A 25373-nucleotide genomic window follows, 5' to 3' on the forward strand; every position below is an offset into this window, starting at 1 on the left:
CTCAGCCAATAGGTTCTATAATAAGTCAACCTAGAGCCAGGGAAGTGATGACCCCCTCCTGTTAAACTGTTTGAGGTAACTTTTATTTTTCTTTCTTACTTCTCATCTAATATTTGTATATCTGTTCACTTGTAATGCTACTATGACACTGTAATTTCCTTTGGGATCAATAAAGTATCTATTTATCTATGTACAGTGGATTGTGGTTAATTGGAATATATCGTGACCAGTACATTTTTATCTGATTAAGCAGTTGCCACAATTAGCCTGTTGCACGGACATAATTAAAAAGATATTAAAAAAAGACAAACTATCATTTAACTGAGTAAAAAATTACATATTGAAGTGAAATACAAAACAAATTAGAAAATGACCAATGCTACGACAGTACTATAAAACTGTAGCAATTCCTAACAGTTCTAATGGAGGAATTCATCTTGTATCTGCAGCCGTGTATAGGGTGTCCAGGGAGGGTTAGCACCTCTGGTGAAGGGGCACGTCATGTTCATTCTGGCGGAGTAACTCACCTTTGGTCCCCACCAGACACTCATCCCTCACCTGTGGCTCCAAGTTGCTGTCTTGTCTTGTCCATACTGTACCAACCACCACCACTGGGCTATAAACATTCAGGAGCAGTGTGTGGTTAAGTGCTTTGCTCAAGGCTGCCTCAGCTGAGGCTCAAACTAACGACCTTCAGATCGCTAGTACAAAGCCTTAACCACTTGGCCATGTGCCAACACTGTTGGCACGTGACTATGGCTACAGCCCAATACATGGCTTTGATGGGTGGGCTAAATCCAGTGAGGGTAGCCGGTGGGCTTCATACCCTGATGAAATAGGGACTAGCCTGTCCTGGCATGTGAAGTCAGCTTTGGAGTAATGGGCGAAATGAATCAACAGTGAGATCCAATGGCCAAGAAGGCAGTTTTGCAACAATTCATGAGCATTTAAAAAGCACAAGAAGAATTCATGGTTATCCACTGTAACCAAGAAAGATTCCAATTTTGTGAAGACTACTCATACCACTGGACCCAGACTTGCAAGGCAGAGAGAATGGAACTGCCCAGCACAACAGCTTTTCCACTTTAATAACCCCCCCCCTTGCACAAATTTCATTGACATTCATGAACAAAGTAAGTGCTGACACCCAGTGCGGATAATGGACAGCCTTCACACAATGCATCCTCCAAATCTTCAGTCAAGCCTGAATGATTGAGCGCAAAGAGCAAAACAATTCTAAATTGTCTTACTGTTTATCTCTCGCCACCTATCAGAGACAAAGATCACTGCTTTTTGAACACAAATGCACGCAGCTGACGCTCTTCAAAAGCTGCTCACTTTAATCACAGTGTCTATTGGCCACATAAGTTCATGCGCCTGACGCTAGTTAGAAACTTTTGAACATCAGTCTCCTGTCCCAATTAAGCAGCATGGTGTCCCAAATAAACTTAAGGAATCCCGGCAGTGTGTGGTTAACTAATTCTTGATTAGTTTTTGTTCTTTAAGAGTTGTCCATAAATGTGGCTGCCCTAATTAACCAGTGGATCAATTAATCAGAATCCACTGTGTCCCTCAATTGCTGCCACACAACAGGAGAACATTCCTAGACATTGTCTACAGCTTTAATTCTATACACAAAATATTAATCAGACAGTACAGCATAGCAAACATATTTATCAATATAGAGAAAATCAACTGATTGGTTCAAATGATACTATTATTTAATGAAATCAAATTTACTATAACATGCATAAATCTTGCAAAACATGATATAAATTTCTTCAGCTCTACGATCATGAACTGGTATGTATAATAATAAATATCTCCTCTATGGGGGGGGGGGGAATATAGTCACTTCACCCAGAAATTGGGCTGATCAGACAATAATTGTGCCCAAAGCTAATAAGACCATGCCTATGAATCTCTCACCTCTAGGAAGATATAATCGATGGCCTGTCTTCTCACACCATCCTGCAGGGTGGATATCTGGAGAATCAGCATTTACCCAGAAATCGTGACACTCAGAATAACCGTCGAAGTGGAGTCGCAAGCGATAACCACAAACCTTCCAAAGAAAGGATACTGTTATTAATCCATTGTTGAAAATTTAAACAGTCTTCTTTCTTCTCATTCCCTTGCTTTACTTCCTATATGATCTTACAGTATACATTACGATATATGGATAACAAAAGCATAAAATTTGGAAACTTTTTTCTTCTTCAGACTTCATTTGGAAAATTTACTGTTACTGATCTATAAGCAGATGGATCATTAATATGGATAGGCAATCGCTAACAAAAGGAAATAAATCAGGTGACAAGGCTTCAGCATTCTTTCATGTTTTGTAATAAACTAGAATAGATTGATTCATTACAACTGGATTTTCAGAAGCAATGAATTAGTTGATTAAAACAAAAATTTCTGTGACATTTATGTTTGCTGGTTGATTCACATTCTTCATGAGATATAATTTCATCTTTTGTCCAAACCCATGATCTGATAAACAACTCCATTATATCACTGCATCACATGCCTATGACCACTTTGTGGTTGAAAGAAACCATGAATAATGGGTCTCTAAAATGTTCTCCTCCCTCCTAAAAGCTAAAGAGATGTGTAAAGTCTAGGACAAAAATAAGTTTCCTTCTTTGAATCTCATTTTTATTACAAACATAGAAGGCATCCTCCACTGGGCCCCATTTACAATGGGAGTTCAGCATGACCCAATAAACAGTCTTGCAACTCATCTCTGCTCACTACAAATACTTGTGCTCTAAACATTAATTCTAGCCTTTTGTTAAATCTTAAAAATAAGTGTGGATTATTAATTTCCAACTAGAAAAAGCAATATAAAATAGCTAAATGAAGGCTATTGTGTTTTCACAAACAGGGAATTACACAAAACCTCACTGTAACAGGCATTTCTTGCAAGCCACAATGTAAACCTTATGACACATTGTGCATGGATTTGGGTGTCTGCTATTTCTGTAATTGACCAAATTGTGACGTCTTGTCTTTTCCACCACTAACTTGAAATGAGAGTAAGGAGATTTAAGTTTAAGAAGTTTTTCCACATTTCCATTTTGTGAGCATAGTTCATTTGAACTTATTTTAATAATGGACTGGAGGAGGCAAACCCAAACTTTACCAAAAATCCCACAGAATTATAAAGCTTAATTTTCAATATATATTCCAAAATTATACGATGCAATAATAAAACTGTCTAGCAACTACTATCTAGTGAACACTTAAAAGGGTTCCTTCAAGCACAGGAAATAGGAGCAAAAAATGGCTATTATATGTCTGTTGCATCATTTGTGAAAATCATAACTTATCTTCAACCTCAACACTTGTTAAATATGTGGGTTCTGACCAAACGAAACAATGGCTGGAGTCATTTTGCACTTTCGTGCAAAGGTGTTTATTAAGTATGTCAAAAATGAATGAAAATGGTGAAAAGAAAACTGCTAATACTTACAAAAAAGGTATGTACCAGAAAACACAATAATAGCTTTGTACTATATTTGTCCAGTGTGAATGCCTGTCAGCTCCTAACACTCCCTCCTACTGAGAGTGATGATCCCCCATTTCGTAGGCACCAGGACAGACCTTCTTTAATTACTGAAGTTAACTGAAAACTACACATGAATCAAAATATGATGCACCGCACAATATAGTTTCAATCATATTACAAAATAAACATAAGTATCTACCTTAAATACAGTACACAAACAACAAGCATACATTCACACATCCCCAATATTAAATAAATGAAATATTCCACCATGTATGATGGGAAAGGTACCATAAAGCCATAAAGCCAACAAGAACACACAACCTTGGTTTAGGACCCATTATAAGAATATACCAGGGAAGACACGGAAGTGCATACACTAAGCACAACAACAGAATGACAATGCAATGTTTGTGTGTGTGTAAATGTGCGCGTCAAAGGAGTGTGTTTACTGAGTGTCCTCCATCACAGCAGTAGCTTTAGTTCCTTTGATATCCTAACATCTTCTTGGCAACTAGCACATTAAGCCTTTTGGCTTTTTCTATATTTTGATCAGATTGCTCATTTTTGAAAGATCATAAAGATGGCCAGATTATGCTTTTTTGTTTGGGAAGTCACAGTCTGCCTAGAAGATAAAAGAGAGCGGAGATGCTGAAATCAGGGACAAAAAAAGTACACTGGAAGAAATCAGTCGATCGAGCAGCATCTGCAGAGACAGAAGTTTCAAGGTGATGTTTTAGATCAAGACCCTATATCTTTACAAGGATGTTGCCTGGATCGGAGAGCATACCTTATGAGAATAGGTTGAGTGTACTTGGCCTTTTCTCCTAGGAGCGATGGAGAATGAGAGGTGACCTGATAGAGGTGTATAAGATGATGAGAGGCATTGATCGTGTGGATAGTCAGAGCCTTTATCTTTAGCTGAAATGGCTAACACGAGGAAGCATAGTTTTAAGGTGCTCGGAAATAGGTACCAAGTGGATGTCAGGGGTAAGTTTCTCCACAGAGAGTGGTAGGTGCGTGGAATGTACAGCCGGTGGCAGTGGTGGAAGCGGATACAATGGGGTCTTTTAAGAGCCTCTTAGATAGGTACATGGAGGTTAGAAAAATATATGTGCTAGGGAAATTCGAGGCAATTGCTAGAGTAGGTTACATGGTCGGCACAGCATTGTGGGCTGAAGGGTCCGTAATGTGCTGTAAATTTTTATGTTCTATGTGTATGTATCAGGACATCGTGATACAGGGTCTTATCCCAAAATGCTGACTTACACCTTGTAGCCTCTACAGATGTTGCTTGACCCACTCAGCTCATCTACGGTTGCCAAGTGCCACTACAGTTGTCAAAATGTCTGAGGTTTACTAAGAGTAATTTACATATATATGGAGAAGTGAGCAAAAGAACATGACCTATCTATGTTGAAACTGCTTACCAAGACAAAAGTAATGCAACTTGATCAAAAACTAACAAATATATGATTTTCAGCTGAGTTAGTCTCATGATCACACACTGAACAAAATGCAGGAGACATCAATAAGATCAGGTAAATTGGTAAATTAGTTCATTATTGTTACATGAACTGAAGTCCTATCGAAGGTTACTGATGACACCAGTAATTGGCTGAATCAAAGGTGGGGACGAATCAGTATACAGGAGGGAGTTGAAAATCTGGCCACAACAACATTTCACTCAATAGAGCCAAGACCAAGGAGCTGATTATTGACTTCAGGAGGAGGAAACCAGAGATTCATGAGCCAATCCTCATTGGGGGATCAGAGGTGGAGAGGGTCAGCATCTTTAAATTCCTTGGTGTTATAACTTCAGAGGATCTGTCCTTGGTCCAGTACATAAGTGGCATTACAAAGAAGGCACAGTAGTGCCTCTACTTTCTTAGGAGCTTGTGAAGATTCGTCATGTCATCTACAACTTTGACAGACTTCTATAGGTGTGTGGTAAAGGAGTATATTGACTGGTAGCATCACAGCCTGGTATAGATATGCCAATGTCCTTGAACAGTAAGTCCTACAAAAAGTAGTGGATATGACCCAGTTCATCATGAGTAAAGCCATTCCAACCGCTGAGCACATCTATATGGAGCTTTGTTGCAGGAAAGAAGAATCCATTATTAAGGGCCCCCATCAGCCAGGACATGCTCTCTTCTCACTGCTGCCAACAGGACCCACACCACAAGGTTCCAGAACACTTATTACATCTCAGCCATCAGGCTCTTGAACCAGAGGGAATACCGTCACTGAACTTCACTCACTCCATCACTGAACTGTTCCCACAACCTATGGACTCACTTTCAAGGACTCCTCAGAATCAGAATCAGTATCAGGTTTATCATCACCAGCATGTAACATGTCAACTTAGCAGCAGCAGTTCAATGTAATATATAATCTAGCAGAGAAAAAAAATAATAATAATAAATAAACAAGTAAATCAATTATGTATATTGAATAGATTAAAAAAGTGCAAAAACAGAAATACTGTATAATTTTTAAAAAGTAAGGTAGTATCCAAAGATTCAATGTCCATTTAGGAATTGGATGGCAGAGGGGAAGAAGCTGTTCCTGAATCACAGTGTGTGCCTTCAGGCTTCTGTACCTCATACCTGATGGTAACAGTGAGAAAAGGGAATGCCCTGGGTGCTGGAGGTCCTTAATAATGTACGCTGCCTTTCTGAGACACCGCTCCCTGAAGATGTCCTGGGTACTTTGTAGGCAAGTACCCAAGATGGAGCTGACAAGATTTACAACCAGCTGCAGCTTCTTTTGGTCCTGTATAGTAGCCCTTCCGTACCACACAGTGATGCAGCCTTTCAGAATGCTCTCCATGGTACAACTAATGAAGCTTTTGAGTGTATTTGTTGACATGCCAAATCTCTTCAAACTCATAATAAAGTATAGCCGCTGTCTTGCCTTCTTTATAACTGCATCAATATGTTGGGACCAGGTTAGATTCTCAGAGATTTTGACAGCCAGGAACTTGAAGCTGCTCACTCTCTCCACTTCTGAACCCTCTATGAGGATTGGTAGGTGTTCCTTTGACTTAACCTTCCTGAAGTCCACAATCAGCTCTTTCATCTTACTGACATTGAGTGCCAGGTCGTTGCTGCGGTACCACTCCACTAGTTGGCATATCTCACTCCTGTACGCCCTCTCGTCACCACCTCAGATTCTAACAACAATGGTTGTATTGTCAGCAAATTTATAGGTGGTATTTGAGCTATGCTTAGCCACACAGTCACATGTATATAGAGAGTAGAGCAGTGGGTTAAGCACACACCCATGAGGTGCACCAGTGTTGTTTGTCAGCGAGGAGGATATGTTATCACCAATCCACACAGATTGTGGTCTTCCGGTTAGGAAGTTGAGGATCTAATTGCAGAGGGAGGTACAGAGGACCAGGTTCTGCAACTTCTCAATCAGGACTGTGGGAATGATGGAATTAAATGCTGAGCTATAGTCGATGAACAGCATCCTGACATAGGTGTTTGTGTTGTCCAGGTTGTCTAAAGCCGTGTGGAGAGCCACTGAGATTGCATCTGCCATTGACCTATTGCGGCTATCGGCAAATTACAAGGGGTCCAGGTCCTTGCTGAGACAGGAGTTCAGTCTAGTCACGACCAACCTCTCAAAAGTATTTCATCACTGTCGATGTGAGCGCTACCAGGTGATAGTCATTAAGGCAGCCCACATTATTCATCTTAGGCAGTGGGATAATTGTTGCCTTTCTGAAGCAAGTGGAAACATCCACCCATAGCAGTGAGAGGTTGAAAATGTCCTTGAATACTCCCGCTAGTTGGTTGGCACAGGTTTTCAAAGCCTTACCAGGTACTCCATCAGGACTTCCTGCCTTGCGAGGGTTCACTCTCTGTAAAGACAGTCTGAGATGGAGATCACAAGGTCATCAGGTGCAGCAGGGATCTTCACAGCTGTAGCGTGTTCTTCATCTCATGCCTTCAATATTTACAGCTTATATATTATTATTATTTCTTTTTTTCTTTCTTTTGCATCGGCACAGTTTGTTGTCCTTTGCCACATTGGTTGTTTGTTCATCCTTTTCGGCCCAATGTTTCAGTGATTCTATTGTGTTTCTTGTATTTACTGTGAATGCCTGCAAGAAAATGAATCTCAGCTGTAGCAGGTACTTTAAAACAAACTAAAACCGCTAAGAGACTAACCCAGGAGATTGATACTGCATGACACACTTCCACAATAATGAAATTCCAAAAGTCGAACAAGGTACTTCCGATGCCTTATTACGAAATCACCAAAAATATAGTGATAAAAAACAAAACTAAATTAGCGATCTTATCATTCAAATTAGCGTAACTGAGTGCTCTAATTTGTGATATCAGAATTAGCTTGCCATACATATTTAAGTGTTCTGGTTAGTGTTCCAACAATGTCCCAAATAGCATAAGCGGTTGAAAAGCATTCCAATCAGTGTAGTAAGCAGTCAAACTAAATTACCAGTTAACAAAAAATGTATTTCTCCATGCTCAATCCCGCTCTACTAAACAACTAAGCATACTTCTTGCATGCCCCAATCCTCATGACAGATTACCATAATAAATGTGCCACAAAAATACAATACAGACAGAGAATAGAAACATGGCTCCTACATCCCAGCCCTTTAATTATTACACTCCAATAATTATAACTATATATTACCAAAATAGGAGAAATGAAACCTTAAAGAATGAACATCTTAATATTTGTACAAATGCCCTCTTTCTTCTTTCTTCTTCCAGTCGTCATGCAGCAGTTATCTAGGCCAGATGTTACCAGCACTTAGTCCTATACTGAGTGATCTTTACCACTGCTCTCTGTCAAGTCAGTAAGTCAAATCAAAGTCATGAAGCTTCTGGATCTGTATCTCCCCAAACTTCTGCCAAGACAGATTCTGGTTATAGGCCTGTCCAGACAGTTGGTCTTGGTCTTGATGTGCACCTGCTTCATAAATCCTCTTCGGACAGGAAAGACTCTTCCCACGATCCGCAAGTTCTCAGGTGTTGCGTCATCAACTATAAGCACAACATCTCTGGGAAGAATTTGGGTTTTCTACCTGACCATTTCTGACATTCCTGTAATTGTGGCAAATACTCCTTGACCCACCATTTCTAAAACAAGTTTGACACATATTGGGCCTGCTTCCAGCTACAACGAGATAAAATTCTTCATCTGGTATTTTCCTGGTGGTAAGGATGGTATGGTCTTCAGAAGCTACAGGTAGTTGGGTGTTAGTGTTTCCAAATCACTGCGATAGGAGGGTGCTTTAGTAATTGGACACCCATTGAAAATAACCTCTACTTCACAGAAGACTGTGTGGAAACCCTCTTCATCAAGATTCTGTACCATCATGGTGGAAATGAGCACCTTTCGCACAGAACTGATCAATCTCTCCTATGTTCCTCATGATATGAACCAACCAGTGGGGTTAAAAACCCACTTCATTCCTTTCTGAAGAAGGATTGTTTTCTGAAAACTTTTCTAAAGAATCACTTATCTGTGAATAACAAATCCTTCTTAAATCTCTTCCTTAGATTTAGAGCATGTTGTTCAGCAACGTTCCTGATATTTGGCATGTTGCCCTCCTTCTTTCTCAAAGGTATCCTAATCTGGTTGTGGTCATCCACCAGTTTTGCAGAACTCGTAACCAACTCCATAAACTTGTGTTCTTCTCCTAACAAACCAGGTTGTTCATTCTGACTGTATTCAGGGAAGTTTGCACTGAACTACAGCTGCCAAAGCTCAACTAAGTTCAAAACCAAGGTTCTGTTAACTGTCAGCTCTGGCTGTACAGTCTCTTCCAGCTCTTTTCAGTGGTCTATTCACCAGTCCAACTTGGCATTGTTCTGATTGCATAGGGTCTATCAGTAACACTGCAAATCACTTGCAATGGCTCTGGTGCTTTAGACCATAAGACCATAAGACTTAGGAGCAGAATTAGGTCATTTGGCCTATTGAGCCTGCTCTGCCGTTCAATCACGGCTGATCAATTTTTCCTTCCTCAGCCCCACTCCACAGCCTTCCCCCCCGTAACCTCTGATGCCATGTCCAATTAATAACCTATCAAACTTTGTCTTAAATACACACAATGACCTGGCCTCCATAGCTGTCTGTGGTAATAAATTCCACAAAGTCAGCACCATTTGGCTAAAGGAATGTCTCCGTATCTCTGTTTTAAATGGATGTCCCTCTATCCTGAGGCTGTGCTCTCTTGTTCTAGACTCCCCCATCATGGGAAACATCCTTTCTGAATCTACTCTGTTTAGGCCTTTCAACATTCAAAAGGTTTCAATGAGATCCCCCTCCCGTATCATCTAAATTCTAGCGAGCACAGACCCAGGAGCTATCAAGTGTTTGTTGTATAATAAAGCTTTGTTCCTGAAATCATCCTTGTGAACCTCCTCTAGACCCCCTCCAATGCCAGCACATCTTAGATGAGGAGCCAAAAACTGTTCACAATACTCAAGGTGAGGCCTCACCAATGCCTTATAAAGCCTCAGCATCACATCCCTGCTCTTGAATTCATTGCACTTGCCTTCCTCACTACCGATTCTACTTGCAAGTTAACCTTTAGTATGTTCTGCACAAGGACTCCCAAGTCCCCTTGTGTCTCAGATTTTTGGATTTTCTTCCTATTTAGAAAATAATTTGCACATTTATCTTTCAAAAAACATTGGATTCTGACATAGTGTTCGAGGACTAGAACATTGCAAATGTTATTCCACTCTTTAAGGAAGGAGGAAGGCAGTAGAAAGGAAATAATAGACCAGTTAGCCTGACTTCAATGGTTGAGAAGATGGTGGAGACAATTGTTACGGATGAGATTATGGAGTACTTGGTGACACAGGAAAAGATAGGACAAAGTTAGCATGATTTCCTTAAGAGAAAATCTTGCCTGACAAACCTGTTGGAATTATTTGAGGAGATGACTCATTGGATGTAGTGGATGTTGTATATTTGGATTTTCAGAAGGCCTTTGACAAGGCTGTTTACCAAGTTAAGAGCTCATGGTATTACACGAAAGTTACCAGCATGGTTAGAGCACTAGCTGATTGGTAGAGGCAGTGAGTGGGAATAAAAGGCACCTTTTCTGGTAGGCTGCCAGTGACTAATGGTGTTCCGCAGGAGCTGGTGCTGGGACAGCTTCTTTTTATGCTGTATGTCAATGATTTAGATGACATAATGGATGGCTTTGTTGCCAAGTTTGCAGATGATATGAAGATTGGTGAAGGAGCAGATAGAGTTGAAGAAACAGAGAGGCTGCAGAGGACATAGACAGATTAGAAGATTGGGCTAGGAAATGGAAAATGAAACACAATGTTGGAAATGCATGGGCATGCACTTTAGTAATAGAAATAAATGTATTTTTGAAGAGCTTTCACATCTTCTGATTTGACAGATACCCAGGAAAGAGCCTTTTCCATGTAGGCAGATAAAATTTTCTGTTCATTACCAAAATCTTCCAGTCAAGATGGTGCCAACGTACAATGCTTCTTCAGTTGACATTGTCCAAATAGCAAACAAAAATACCATTTTTACTTCTTTTCACCTTAACTGTGTTTCTTTAACTGTTAGAGCCTGTGATTTATAGTTTGTAGATCGTTTGAATGATCCAGTGCTTTGTTGTCTCCGAGTAGATTCCAGGAAGCGAGCACGTACTCGTACGGCCTCAATGCGAAGAAGCTTCAAGATGGGCCATGAGCCAATGTTCGACTCCATTCTACTGCTTAAAGCATCGAGGAATATTGAGATATTGAGGTGAATGCAGAAGGCGAGTGAGAGTTACAGTGCTGGCTGCCTTCCTTTTGATCGCTGCCAGAGAAGGCACCTTTGAGCAGCCTATCACTGTGACAAGCGGGTAGGCCTCTCTGCCTCGTGTGGTGTTACTCTCTTTCACTGAGTGTCACTGATATTGTAGGATGGTGTCATGGTTCTGCACTTACAGATTAGACTATTACATTTATGGACTGTGGACTTTCGCAGACGTTAGGTTTTTAAATTCTGCGTTTTTTCTCACCTGTTCTTTTTCTGTTTTGTCCTGTGAGGGGGTGTGTTTGGGGGTTGATGTTCTATTAGTGCTCTGATAGTTTTTAGTTCATGTTTTTATGGGGGAGGGAGGGGAACAATGTTCCTGTTCCATGTTCTGCAGGGGGAGGGGTTGATGATCAGTGCTATTCTTCTTTGTATGGGGGTGGGGTTTAATGTTTCTCTGTGAATGACTTTCATTTTCTTTCTTTGTTTGGTGGCTATCTGGAGAACATAAATTTCAGAGTTGTATAGGGATACATGCTTTGATAATAAATGAACCTTTGAACATTTGTTCCTGTAGTAAAGCCTTAGTCTTCAGATATCCTTTCTTAGGATCAACATGTTGGCAACTTCTGACAAGTTATCAAAGGCGATTGTTCAAGGATGTAGAGGAAATCACTATAACTGTCAGTCTTGGCTTTCACACAATTTTCAAAAGTTCTCATGAATGCATGATACTGCAATAGATTGCCATTGAAAATTTGAATCCCTCTTTTAAGCAAAGATGAAATGTATTGTTGTGTTACAAATAAGGTTGTTATTTCATTTTGCTTCCTCATAGTATGAATAGTACTATTTTGATCTTTATCGAAGAGAACAAGATTGTTTTCATTCTGTAAGTAAATGTCCCCATGAGCACTGGTTGGATTATGCCATGGGTTCAGAGAGCCTCATTAGCGCAGGCTGAGAGTAAACAACCTGAACTAGCTCTTGGGGGTCTTGTTCAAGTTTCTCGTACACCTGAGGATTGAACAAGTCAGCACTGATATTGGGTGTATTTGTTTATCTTTGTGCCTTCTCAATATAGGAATTCACACCACAGGACTGTGCCACTGGACACCTTTGACCACTCGCCACACTTGAAGCCCTTAGCATGTTAATTTTGGCCAGATGTGCTGCAATTTCCCCGTCTAACTTAAACTGTTCCTTCCTTTTCCACAGCTGTTCCAAGAGGAGCAGCTCTTGTTCTTCTAGCATGTTGTCTTTCAATAGTCACTGATGTGATATTAATGCAGCTAAATCAGCCTCTGTTTTAATGCGTGCAGAGGAGATATTAAATACAGATGCTCTGCCTGCAGCAGAACTTCGAGTGCTGACATCTGACACACTGTCACTTGGTTCTATGTCATCTTGTGGGTCTTTTGCAATATACATAGCTGAAACATGCCTTGGAATTTGATTAACATTGTCTGATGGAAGGTGAGACACATATTGTCTCATGTTCTTCAATGTAACATGTTTGGCTCAACCATTGTTTCACATCCCCTGTGAATGCACTACTATAGCCATTGATACATGAAAAACCCCTACTTTATCTTTGATGCTTGAGTTTGGGAAGTAATGAGATTAGCATGTGATGTTGCTTTGCAACAGCTTCACAGAGATTTGTCAAGCCCTCAAGATAAGACTGCAGTTGTAAGGCAGTTTCTTTAATTTTCATAAGATCATTAATTGATGGTATTAAACTTTTAATCTTGTTCACATTTGTTTCATACTCGCTTTGAAGTCTTTCGATTAGATTAGCCCTAGTTTCTGCTTTAATTTTTCTTTGGCAGGCCCCAGCTGCTGGGCTGCTGGCACCAATTCCATGCTTCAGTACACTCATATTACTATCTCCAGTAGCACGACTCGCAATTAATTCTGCAGTACTGGAGATGTACGATTCAATAAACGTAGTCAATAAATAAACTGCCCGCACATCCACAGCACTTAAAACAGACTAAGCAAAAAGCCTTCAATTCAAATGTTGGCAATAGGAATATTTCAGCATTCCAATAAAACAGAGCAACAAACCTTCAAGCAAACACCACATGAACAACCAAACATCCCCAATGAATATGCAGCACTGACCATTGAACACTGCGTTCAAACCACTCACACACAGTATAGATCAGCAAAAAGGTCATTTACTTGCTGCAAACTGCTCCAGTTTCTGACAACACACACAAAATGCTGGTGAAACACAGCAGGCCAGGCAGCATCTATAAGGAGAAGCACTGTCAATGTTTTGGGCCGAGACCCTTCGTCAGGACTAACTGAAAGGAAAGATAGTAAGAGATTTGAAAGTAGTGGGGGGAGGGGGAAATGCAAAATGATAGGAGAAGATCAGAGGGGGTGGGATGAAGCTAAGAGCTGGAAAGGTGATTGATGAAAGTGAAAGAAAGCGGTGGGGGTGGGGAAGCACCAGAGGGAGATGGAGAACAGGCAAACAACTAAATATGTCAGGGATGGAGTAAGAGGGGAGGAGGGGCATTAACGGAAGTTGGAGAAGTCAATGTTCATGCCATCAGGTTGGAGGCTACCCAGCCGGTATATAAGGTGTTGTTCCTCCAACCTGAGTTTGGATTCATTTTGACAGTAGAGGAGGCCATGAATAGACGTATCAGAATGGGAATGGGATGTGGAATTAAAATGTGCTGGGAGATCCTGCTTTTTCTGGCAGACCGAGTGTAGGTGTTCAGCGAAACAGTCTCCCAGTCTGCGTCGGGTCTCACCAATATATAAAGACCACACCAGGAGCACCGGACGCAGTATACCACACCAGCTGACTCACAGGTGAAGTGTTGCCTCACCTGGAAGGACTGTCTGGGCCCCTGAATGGTGGTGAGGGAGAAAGTGTAAGGGCAGGTGTAGACTTGTTCCGCTTACAAGGATAAATGCCAGGATGGAGATTGGTGGGAAGGGATGGGGGGGACAAGTGGACAAGGGAGTCGCATAGGGAGCGATTCCTGCGGAAAGCAGCAAGGGAGGGGAGGGAAAGATGTGCTTGATAGTGGGATCCCGTTGGAGGTGGCCGAAGTTACGGAGAATTATACGTTGGACCTGGAGGCTGGTGGGGTGATAGGTAAGGACAAGGGGAACCCTATCCCGAGTGGGGTGGCGGGCGGATGGGGTGAAGGCAGATGTCCAGGAAATGGGAGAGATACGTTTGAGAGCAGAGTTGATGGTGAACATCCCAGACAGTCCTTCCAGGTGAGGTGACACCTCACCTGTGAGTCGGCTGATGTGGTATACTGCGTCCGGTGCTCCCGGTGCGGCCTTTTATATATTGGTGAGACCCGACACAGACTGGGAGACCGTTTTGCTGAACACCTACGCTCGGTCCGCCAGAGAAAGCAGGATCTCCCAGTGGCCATACATTTTAATTCTACATCCCATTCCCATTCTGATATGTCTATCCATGGCCTCCTCTACTGTCAAAAATGAATCCAAACTCAGGTTGGAGGGATAACACCTTATATACCGGCTGGGTAGCCTCCAACCTGATAGCATGAACATTAACTTCTCTAACTTCCATTAATGCCTCTCCTCCCCTTCTTACCCCATCCCTGACATATTTAGTTATTTGCCTGTTCTCCATCTCCCTCTGGTGCTTCACCCCCCCCCCCCACTTTCTTTCTCCCGAGGCCTCCCGTCCCATGATCCTTTCCCTTCTCCAGCTCGGTATCACTTTCACCAATCACCTTTCCAGCTCTTAGCTTCATCCCACCCCCTCCTGTCTTCTCCTATCATTTCCCCCTCCCCCCACTACTTTCAAATCTCTTACTATCTTTCCTTTCGGTTAGTCCTGACGAAGGGTCTCGGTCCAAAACGTTGACAGTGCTTCTCCTTATAGATGCTGCCTGGCCTGCTGTGTTCCACCAGCATTTTGTGTGTGTTGTTGTTTGAATTTCCAGCATCTGCAGATTTCCTCGTGTTTGCTCCAGTTTCTGACATATTGTTCTCAGTATTGTGACTCCAATTTCACAAACGGGTCCGAGGCAATCCTTTGCCATAGACTGCTCTTCATTTGGTAAAACAATGTTATTTTTGTTGCCAAAATGTAGTGGTTACTTTAAAACAAGCCAAAATGACTGAGAAAGTAAACCAGGAGGTCAACACGGTATGATGCGCTTTCACAATAACAAAGTTCCAAAGTCAAAAAATATACTTTCAATCCTTTATTACGAACCCAGCAAAGATGAACAGTCTTACAGTGATAAAGAAAAACTAACAAAACTAAATTAGCAATACAGCGATCTTAGTGTTCAAATCAGTGTAACTAAGCATTCTAATTAGTGATATTAGAATTAGCATTCTGCACATACTTCAGCATTCTAGTCGGTGCAAAAAGTGGTTGAATTGCGTTCTAATTAGCACACTAAGCAGTCGAACTAAATTAGTGGTCAACAATAAAATATCATTCTCCGTGACTCAAACCCTTCACCGCTATACTAGAAACACTAACTAATTAAGTGTGAATACGTAACTCTGCACGTTTGCTTCTACCATGCCCCAACCCTTGTGACAGATTACCATAATAAACACACAGCAAAATACAATACAGACATGACTCCAATAGATAGATGGCTCCAACGGACAGAAAATAGATACATGGCTCCTACATCAGGGTTGTACATGGTGACATAGATGTACTTTGAACTTTGAGGTTCATTGAAAAAACTTGTCTTGCGTATCGTTCCTATAGAAAGGGTGCCTAGTTCTCTTACATTCCAAGCCACCAGGCCCTGACGCTAATCCATCAAGAACCATGTGGTGACTGGCTATGCAACAGTTTCCCCACATAAAACAAAATCACTGGAAGAGTTGTTAGACGTTCTCCATTTAAGAAATCCACCCTAACATCCTGGATTAAGTCCTGCGATGTTCAGCAAGTAGCGAAGGAGACAGGATTATGAGGTCTAGAAGCCTGTTGCCTGCACTTCACCAAACTATGTGGATCCTGAATCAGCCTCTACAGTCACCTGAGGACCCATCAATAGACAACCCCTGAGGAGAACATCATACTCGACTCAAGTGATCGCACTATTATATCTGACAGTAGCTCGCTGTAAGACATTTATTTGCATCAACATTCAAATATTAATGAGGTAGATCTGACTACCGACACAACACATGCCGGTGATAATAAACCTGATTCTGATTCAATTCACATGTTATAGCTGGGACATACAAATACATCCGTCTATTATACTTCTGAAATTATTGACTTTAATTTCAACAGTTTGCAGTGGATCTTTGGCAGGAAAATCATGTGCTAAGAAAAGAGCTAACAAATACATACATAACTGAAAGCCAATTTACATGCATAAATATATATTTAGATTTGTACTAAATAGATTCATTTTTAGGTGTTAATTACTTTTTCTGCATTTTTTATTTCCTAATGAGTTGTATGTTGAAACAAAGTACCAGTAGCTCAACTGATACTTTGGTTCAACATACAAATAGTAAACATACAGTAAATCAACCACAGACATTAAAAATAACTGAAGTTTCCTGTACCTCAAATACTGTGAGTGCAAAGTACATAGATGGATGTGTCGGATCAATACCCTCTAATTTCATGCCAACTTTGAAAGCATTCTTATTCTGTGGAAAGGACTGATACTGTTCGAGGAAAGAAAAGTGTAGTCACATTAAAAAATTAACAACATTATTTCAATTAATTTAAATGTCCACAACTATTTTCATTTGTTTATGCTCTGTTCTCACTCCACAGTCTTTGTATATTCAACTATTAGTTTGGGCAGATATGAAAAAAAGGAGCAAATCTGTCATTTTACATGTTATAAACATGTTGTAAATTGATTATACAAGCATAACAAAACTGCATTTATTAAAACTCATGTATTTGTCTAATAAAACAGGTATGTCAAAGATCCAGGGCAATCTATAATAAATTTGTTTTTAGTCATTGTACAAGAATTCTTCTGCACAGAGAAGCTAATAAAATTGACATTTTTGCTAATAATAATACGATAATAAAAAATACAAAATTTCACTCATCAGTCATAAAATACCACATACTAGTGACATTAGTGCATAACAGTCTCTATTGTCTGACTACATCCTCAATTTCTGGCAGGACTATATTTTAAGAAAGAAGATAGTCCCATAATTTTTCACTATTTGCACTTGTAGTCCAAGATGAATATTTATCCCCTTCACATCTTAAATTTGGTAGCCTTTCACATATGTAAGAAAATAATGGACCTAAAAAGAACTTTAGATATATTTGTTGTTATTTAATCAGTTAAAGAAACTCAGCTCTTATTAACATCAATCTAACCCAGAAATGAGAAAAATAAGCATTTAATTGCGCCTATTATCACAAAGTTGTACAGGGCGAGTACTCCTTACAGAAATGCTTGGGGCCAGAAGTGTTTTGGATTTTGGATTTTATTGGGATTTGAAATATATAATGAGATAGCTTGGGATCACCATAATTTCTGACTCTGAATTTATGTGCTACTGGTAAGCAATCTTTGTCTTACACTTATTCATTATACATCTGTACTTAACAGTGAAAATGATTACATACCATTAATATAATCACAATATAACTTGTGCAGGGTAACTAAAACAACACAGCAGCATCAGGAGTATACCTGAATCAGCTGTCGAACAACAAAAAACAACAGGAGGCCTTCAGATTCCACCTACGATGCCATGTTTTGCTTTAAAAGTTACAGTACACTATATTTGTATTTTCTTTATATTTAGGTTTTATGTAAGGTATTAAAACAATAAGCATTATAGATTTGTTCAGGGGCCAAATTTTCACGATCAGCAGGTATTTTAAGATTTTAATGCCTTGCCTTTTCTTAACTTTTCTGCAACCAGTCTGCTGAATATTCACAATTACCTTCAATTTTCAGTTTGTTGATAGATCTGCTTGTTTCATAATCCGCCACATGTTTTCTCCAATGCTGATGATAAACAATCAAGATCTTCATTTTTTGTTTTATGCAGTGCTTTATCTATTTTTCATTAACTTCTGTTCATTACATATGTGAGGTGACTTCTCAGAACAGTCTGTGGTGTGCTGAGACCTGGGGACCTGCCCAGCACTTTGTGGAATTTTCCATTTGTGATGCCACGTCAATACTTTAAAAACTCTTGGATTTCAGCGGTTTTCAGAATTTCAGAGATTCAGATAAGGGGTGTTCAACCTATATTATGTCAGCTTTTCAAAATACATGTTGTCCACCATTTACGTGCATATTCTTCTGTGCTACAGCTATCTAATAAGAGATAGTGTTGGTTATCACTGTTCCTTCATATCTTGATCAATGCCACTAAAAGGATAAGGCCATGGAACAAGCATGACGTGAATCTGAAGGGAGCAGAGGGATACGACTGAGTCTCAACTGAACAGATAACTTTAAGCCACGTCAGCTGCGTTCTCTATAAAATGATCAGGCTAGTCAAATAATTATCTCCCAACTTTTTTTAATGCTCTTATATAGCAATTCCGTATATAGAATCTTGGTCAGATTTATTATTTCAGAAAATATAAAGAAAGTATTGATTATTACCTCTCGAAAGAGTTTGACAGGAGCAGCAAAAGCCTTTTCCTCTTCTAAGTATGAAGCCCAAGACCAGATTTTGTTCTTTCCTACAACAGATACAGCTAAAAAATACATGGAAAATTAAATTACAATTAATTCATTTTTAAATATAGAAACATTTCCTTCCAGAATAAATGGATTGATTTTGTTTAACACCCATTTTGCATGAGACCAGTTCTAATGTTAATTTAGTTTCTGCTACAGAACAAAGTTGCTTAGAAGCCCTCAAGAGGTGAAGTTCTTCAAACAATCATTCAAACAACCTGAAAAGTATCACTGAGTATTATCAGGCAGCATTCTTAAACTATGCATGTATTGCATAATTCAAATAAAGAATGAAGAATACAGTTAAAAAAAAACAAGAAGAGTATATTGGTATAATAACAGTACAAAATAGTACACAAAATATATGATTCAATGCCATTTTTCACTCCGACCGACAGTATTGTGCTAAAGTCTCAGGCACATTCATATAGCTAGGGTGCCAAAGATTTTTGCACAGTTCTGTATTTGTCAAGGTACTGTATTTGTAAATCCAGCGGGAGCAAAGGATGTTGGGAATGGTGAGGGTGGAGTACCACAGGGAGGTGTGGGACAGGTGGCGGAGAAGGAGTGCCAGGGCAGGATGTGGTGAGGATGCGGACAGGTGCAGGGTTCCCCTGTGGGTATTCCACTGAGCAACAGGTACACCACTTTGAATAATGCTGTGAAGGTTGATCTATCAGGGCACAGCAGCAGCAGCCAGGCCAGTGGCACTGTGCCCAGTTCTGAGGCTCAGCAGGGAAGGGCAAAGTCAATCAGAGTGGAAGTTATAGGAGATTCAACAGTTAGGGGGACCGGACAGCAGATTCTGTGGCCACAAGAGAGAAGTCAAGATGGTATGTTGCCTCCCCAGTGCTAGAGTCCAGGATGTCTCAGAGCGGCTGCAGAAGATTCTCAATAGGGAAGGTGAGCAGCCAGAGATCATGGTGCATATTGGCGCTAATGACATAAGCAGAAAGGGGGAAGATATCCTGCGCAGTGAGTATAGGGAGTTATGGAAGAGGCTGAACAGGAGGACTTCCAAGTAGTAATCTCTGAATTATTCCCAGTAGTATGTGCTAGTCAGTTCAGGAATAAGCTGGTAAGTAACTGATGAACATGTGGCTGAGGAAGTGGTTCAGGGGACAGGGTTTCAGATTTCTAGATCGTTGGGATCACTACTGGGAAAGGTATGACATGTACAAAAAGGACAGGATCCAAAGGGTCCAATATCCTTGCAGGCAGGTTTGCAGGAGCTACTGGAGAAGGTTTAAACTAAATTGGCATGGAGGAGGGGAACTTGAGTGATAGGGATGATGATTGGCTGTTGGTATACAAGTCAATGTAATGTATAGTGAGACAGTGAGGAAAGACAGGCAGTTGACAGGGCAAAATTGCAGCCAGAGGGATGAGGTGAAATGTCACACGGGGACAAAATCAACAAGGATGATGAATACAGAACTAAAGGTGTTATGTTTGAATGAGTGCAGTATATGGAAAAAGGTAAATGATCTTGTAGCCCAGTTAGAGATTTGCAGGTATGATGTTGTGGTCATCACTGAGACATGGCTGAAAGAAGATCATATCTGGGAGCTTAACATCCAAGGATACATATTGTATCGAAAGGTCAGGCAGGGAAGGCAGAGGAGGGTGGGATGGCTCTGCTGGTAAAAAATGAAATCAAATCCTTAGAAAGAGGAGACATGGGATTGGAAGATGTAGAATCCTTTTGGGTAAGTTAAGAATTAGCAAGAGTAAAAGATCCTGATGGGAGTTACATACAGGCCACCAAACAGCAGCCAGAATATGCAATATAACTTTCAATAGGAAATAGAAAAGGCATGTAATAAGGGCAACATTACTCTAACTGTGGGAGATAGCAATATGCATCTAGATTGGGAAAATCATGCTGGTGTTGGATCCCCAGAGAGGTAATTTGTAGAATGCCTATAAGAAGGCTTTTTAGAGCAGCTCATGGTTGAATCCACTAGGAGAAAGGCATTTCAGGATTATGTGTTGTGTAATAGACCAGATTTGATCAGGGAACTGAAGGTAAAGGAATGCCTGGGAAGCACTGATCATAATATGATACAACTCACTTTACAGATTGAGAAGGAGAAGAAAAAGTCAGATATACTAATATTACAGTGGAGTAAAAGTGAATCAACAGAGGCATGAGAGAGAAGCTGGCCAAAGTTGATTGGAAGGGGACAATAGCAGGGATGATGGCAGATCAGCAATGGCTGGAGATTCTGGGGGCTATTCGGAAGGCGCAAGACAGATACATCGCTCAGATGAAGATGTATTCTAAAGGGAGGATAAGACAACTGTGGCTGACAAGGGATTGCAAAGCTAGCATAAAAGCACAACAAAGGATATAGCAAAAATTAGTGGGAAGTTAAAGGATTGTGAATATTTTAAAAACCAGCAGAAGGTTGAATGGATGAACTATGAAGGTAAGCTAGCCAATTATATCAAAGAGCATACAAAATGTTTTTTTCTCAGATATATAAAGAATAAAAAAGAGGCAAGAGTGGACATTGAACTACTGGAAAAATTACACTGGAGAGGTAGTAATGGGGGATAGAGAATGGCAGATGAACTTACGAAGTATTTCGTGTCAGTCTTTACTGTGGAAGACAATAGCAGTGTGCCAAAAGTTCGAGAATGTCATGGGGCAGAAGGAGGTGTAATTGCTATTACTATGGAGAAGACGTTTGGAAAGCTGAAACTTCTTAAGGTAGATCACCTGCATCAGATGGACTACACTGCTGAGTTCTGAACGAGCTAGCTAAAGAGATTACAGTAATATTAGTAATAATTGTTCAAGAATCACTAGATTCTGGAATGGCACCGAGGACTGGAAAACTACAAGAGTCACTCCACTCTTTAAAAAGGGATGAAGGCAGAATAAAGTAAATTATAAACCAGTTAGCCGAACTTCAGTATTGAGAAGATGTGGGAGTCAATTGTTAAGAATGTGTTTTCCAGATACTTGGAGGCACATGACAAAATAAGCCCAAGACAGCAAGATTTCCTGAAGGGGAAACCTTGCCTGACAAATCTGTTGGAATTCTTTGAGGAAATAACAAGCAAGATAGACAAAGGAGAGATGGTGGATGTTGTTTACTTAGATTTTAAGAAGGCCTTTGACAAGGTGCTGCACATGGGGCTGGTTGACAAGAGCCTATGATATTACTGGAAAGATACTAGCATGGATAGAGGATTGGCTGACTGGGAGGAGCAAACAGTTGGAATAAAGGAGGCCTATTCTAGCTGGCAGCTGGTGACAAGCAGTGTTCTGCAAGGGTCGTTATTGGGATTGCTTCTTTTCACATTGTACGTCAACGATTTGGATGATGGGATTGATGGTTTTGTTGCCAAATTTTCATGATTCGAAGATAGATAAAGGGGCATGTAGTGCTGAGGAAGCAGAGTCCGCAGAAGGATTTAGACAAAGAAGGGGCTGAAGGAATATAACGCAGGGAAGTGTATGGTCATGGAATATTGTGTAGGTAAGTGTATGGCTCTGAGCTTTAGTAGAAGGGTAAAAGGCATAGCCTATTTTGTAAATGGGAAGAATATTCAAAAATCAGAGGTTCAAAGGGGCTTGGGATCCTTGTGCAGGATTCCTCAAAGTTTAACTTACAGGTTGAGTCAGTGGTAAGGAAGGCAAATGCAATGTTAGCATTCACTTTGAAAGGACTGGATTATAAGAGCTAAGGCTTCATAATGAATTGGTCAGACTGCACTTGGAGTACTGTGAACAGTTTTGAACTCCAGCATTGGAGAAACACCAGAGTAAGTTCACAAGAATGATTCCTGGAGTGAAAGGGTTAATGTATGAGGAGTGTTTGATGGCTCTGGACCTGTACTCAGTGGAGTTTAGAAGAATGAGGGGTGAATCCCACTGAAACTTTTTGACTATTTAAAGTCCTAGATAGGGTGGGTGAGGAAAAGATGTTTTCTATAGTGGGTGAGTACTGGACATAAGGGCACAAACTCAGAACAGAGAGACATCCATTTAAAACAGAGATGAGAAGGAATTTATTTAGCCATAGGGTGGTGAATCTGTGTATTTTTTTGCCACAGACGACTGTGGCTCCCAAGTCATTGAGCATATTTACACCAGAGTTTGATAAGTTGTTGGGTTACTCAGGGCATCAAACATTATGGGGAGAAGATAGGAGAATGGGGTTAAGAGGAATAATAAATCAGCTATGTATGAATGGCAGAGCAGACTAAAAGGGCTGAGTGCCCTATTTCTGCTCCTATGTCTTATGGTCTTAAGATATAGCAAGCTCAAGCTCCAATGAGGGTTTAGAACACAACATCACAGAAATATAATGGTGTCAGAATTCTTACATTTTGGCTAAGACCATTAAATTTATATTAAACACTCAATTAAAATACAACTAACATTTTCTAAGAAAGAGAGAACCTTAGTAGTTTTCTGTCTTGTTCAATTTTGCTGTGATCAAATTGGCGCTGAATCTTCAAATTATTTCATTAGCTGTTAGGAGCTCAGAGACATGCCGCAGCCAGATGCTTTATAAATACGAACTTCATTTTTCCTTTGTGGCTCAAAATACATAATTTAAATAGATTTGTAAACTGAGTCTATAAATTCGCTTGGTCTGTGACTGTTGTCATCACTGTTCCCTCTAAGCATTGCGGGTGCGCAGTTGCATTTGTTGCCATGCACTTGGAATTTTCTTTAATGTAATTTTGAAATTATGTTAATCGAATTTTGACATTATAGTCATATAATTTTGAAATTATGGTAATATAATTTAGCATAAAATGAAGTCTAGTTCAATATAAGATGTTCACTGATACATGAACCACACACTTAGAAATGAAGAATTTGAAGAATTGTCAGTTCTCATTGACATCATTGAAACATTTCAAGCTTCTAGTGTAGACTGCGATGGATTCAGTCTTATGAATTCAATCAAATGTAAATCCAGAAACAAACTAAAAGTGGAACATTTGGATGATTTAATGAGGATTAAGACTCATCTTGATGCAAAATTAATCTGGATATAGACAATGGGTTTGTAATATAGACAGATGAGAATAAGTTGACAAAAAGTGAAACTTTTTTTTGCTGTACTTACTTCATTACACACCCCAATTAATAAATAAAAAGTATGTGATTTATCAAACTTTCATTCTAAATATTCATAGTACGCATATTACAAACAAAAATTAAAGTGGCGCACTGTTTTCAGGCAATATTAAAATTTCCTGCTCAGAGCAAAGGTTAGTCCATACAGGTGTAAAAAGGTTAAAAGGAACATTAGTTGTCATCCATTAAATGTTGCCTGACATTTCTGGAATTTACCTTTCACCCAACCTACACATGCTTATTTGTAAACTAGAATAAACATTTGAGATGTCTTAGCCTCTAGTTTCCTCTTATAATAGGAATATGCCCTCCTTCCACTAGGTATCAACCTCTGAACTTTCAGCAAAAAAATCAATATATGGCCTGAGGAGCATCCATAAGACAGTGTAGTTATCAGATATGATGCTGGAGCTGTAGTGATGTAGTATCAAACTAAAATTATAATATTCTGTAAATGATCAGTTGCAATATAGGGACACAGGAATACAGATACTGGAATGTGAAGCAACATGAGATGGTGTAGAACTCAGCATGTCAGGCAGCGTCTAAGGAGAAGGGCAATGGATAATTGACATCTTCGGCCAAGATGAAAAGGCAGGGAGAGGAAAATCTGACAGGCTAAACTTCGTTTATTTCATTCTAAGTAACCTGACATGTAAGGCAGATGAATTCAGAGCTTGGATCAGCACATGAATTGTGGTATTACAGCTATTTCATAACCATGGTTGAGACACAAACAAGTCAGACAGCTCCATGTTCTAAGGCACAGATGCCTCAAGCCAGAGGTTAGAGAGGAGCAGGAGATGCACTATCAATTAAGGAGAATGCAGTACTTAGTGATGATATCCTGGGACAAATGTCCAGTAAGGCCATATGGATAAAACTCTGAAATGATGATAGATGGCCCTATTAGAGAAGGAGCTAAATTTGACGTCCTCCCAGGAAATGAGGCTGGAAAAGTAGGCGAGGATTGGTCATAATTCTGTTAGTTTCAAGATAATTATGGAAAATATAGGACTGGTCCATCAGTCAAAGTCTTAAATTAGGGCAATGCTAATTTTGATAGCATGAGACAAGACCTTGCAAAGATTGATTGGGTGAAGCTGTTAACAGGTAGAGGAGCATCTAGCAAGTGGAAGGCCTTTGAAAATGAGATGGAGACAGTTTCTTTTAGGGCAGGCATATTCCCGTTACAGCAAAGGGTAGCTCTGTCAGGATTAGTAACGCTGCCTGATGAGGGATATTGATCAGTAAAAGGGAGGCATATACCAGGTAAAGCAGCTGGCATCAAGTGAGTGCCTTGAGGAGT

The 25373-nt window shown here is 40.1% G+C and overlaps 1 protein-coding gene across 1 annotated transcript in view; it reads right to left on the reverse strand.

The window, feature by feature from the left end:
* l3mbtl1 (L3MBTL histone methyl-lysine binding protein 1) overlaps positions 1 to 25373 on the reverse strand; it is a 92474-nt gene that overhangs the window by 41007 nt on the left and 26094 nt on the right. Inside the window, exons 9-11 of the mRNA XM_059981197.1 lie at positions 18880 to 18974; positions 16844 to 16948; positions 1930 to 2065 (exon numbers count right to left, since the gene is read on the reverse strand). Of these exons, the coding sequence (XP_059837180.1) occupies positions 1930 to 2065; positions 16844 to 16948; positions 18880 to 18974 (336 nt within the window). The remainder of the gene's footprint in view (positions 1 to 1929; positions 2066 to 16843; positions 16949 to 18879; positions 18975 to 25373) is intronic.

This window comes from Hypanus sabinus, chromosome 9 (genome assembly GCF_030144855.1).
Source record: "Hypanus sabinus isolate sHypSab1 chromosome 9, sHypSab1.hap1, whole genome shotgun sequence".
NCBI lineage: Eukaryota > Metazoa > Chordata > Chondrichthyes > Myliobatiformes > Dasyatidae > Hypanus > Hypanus sabinus.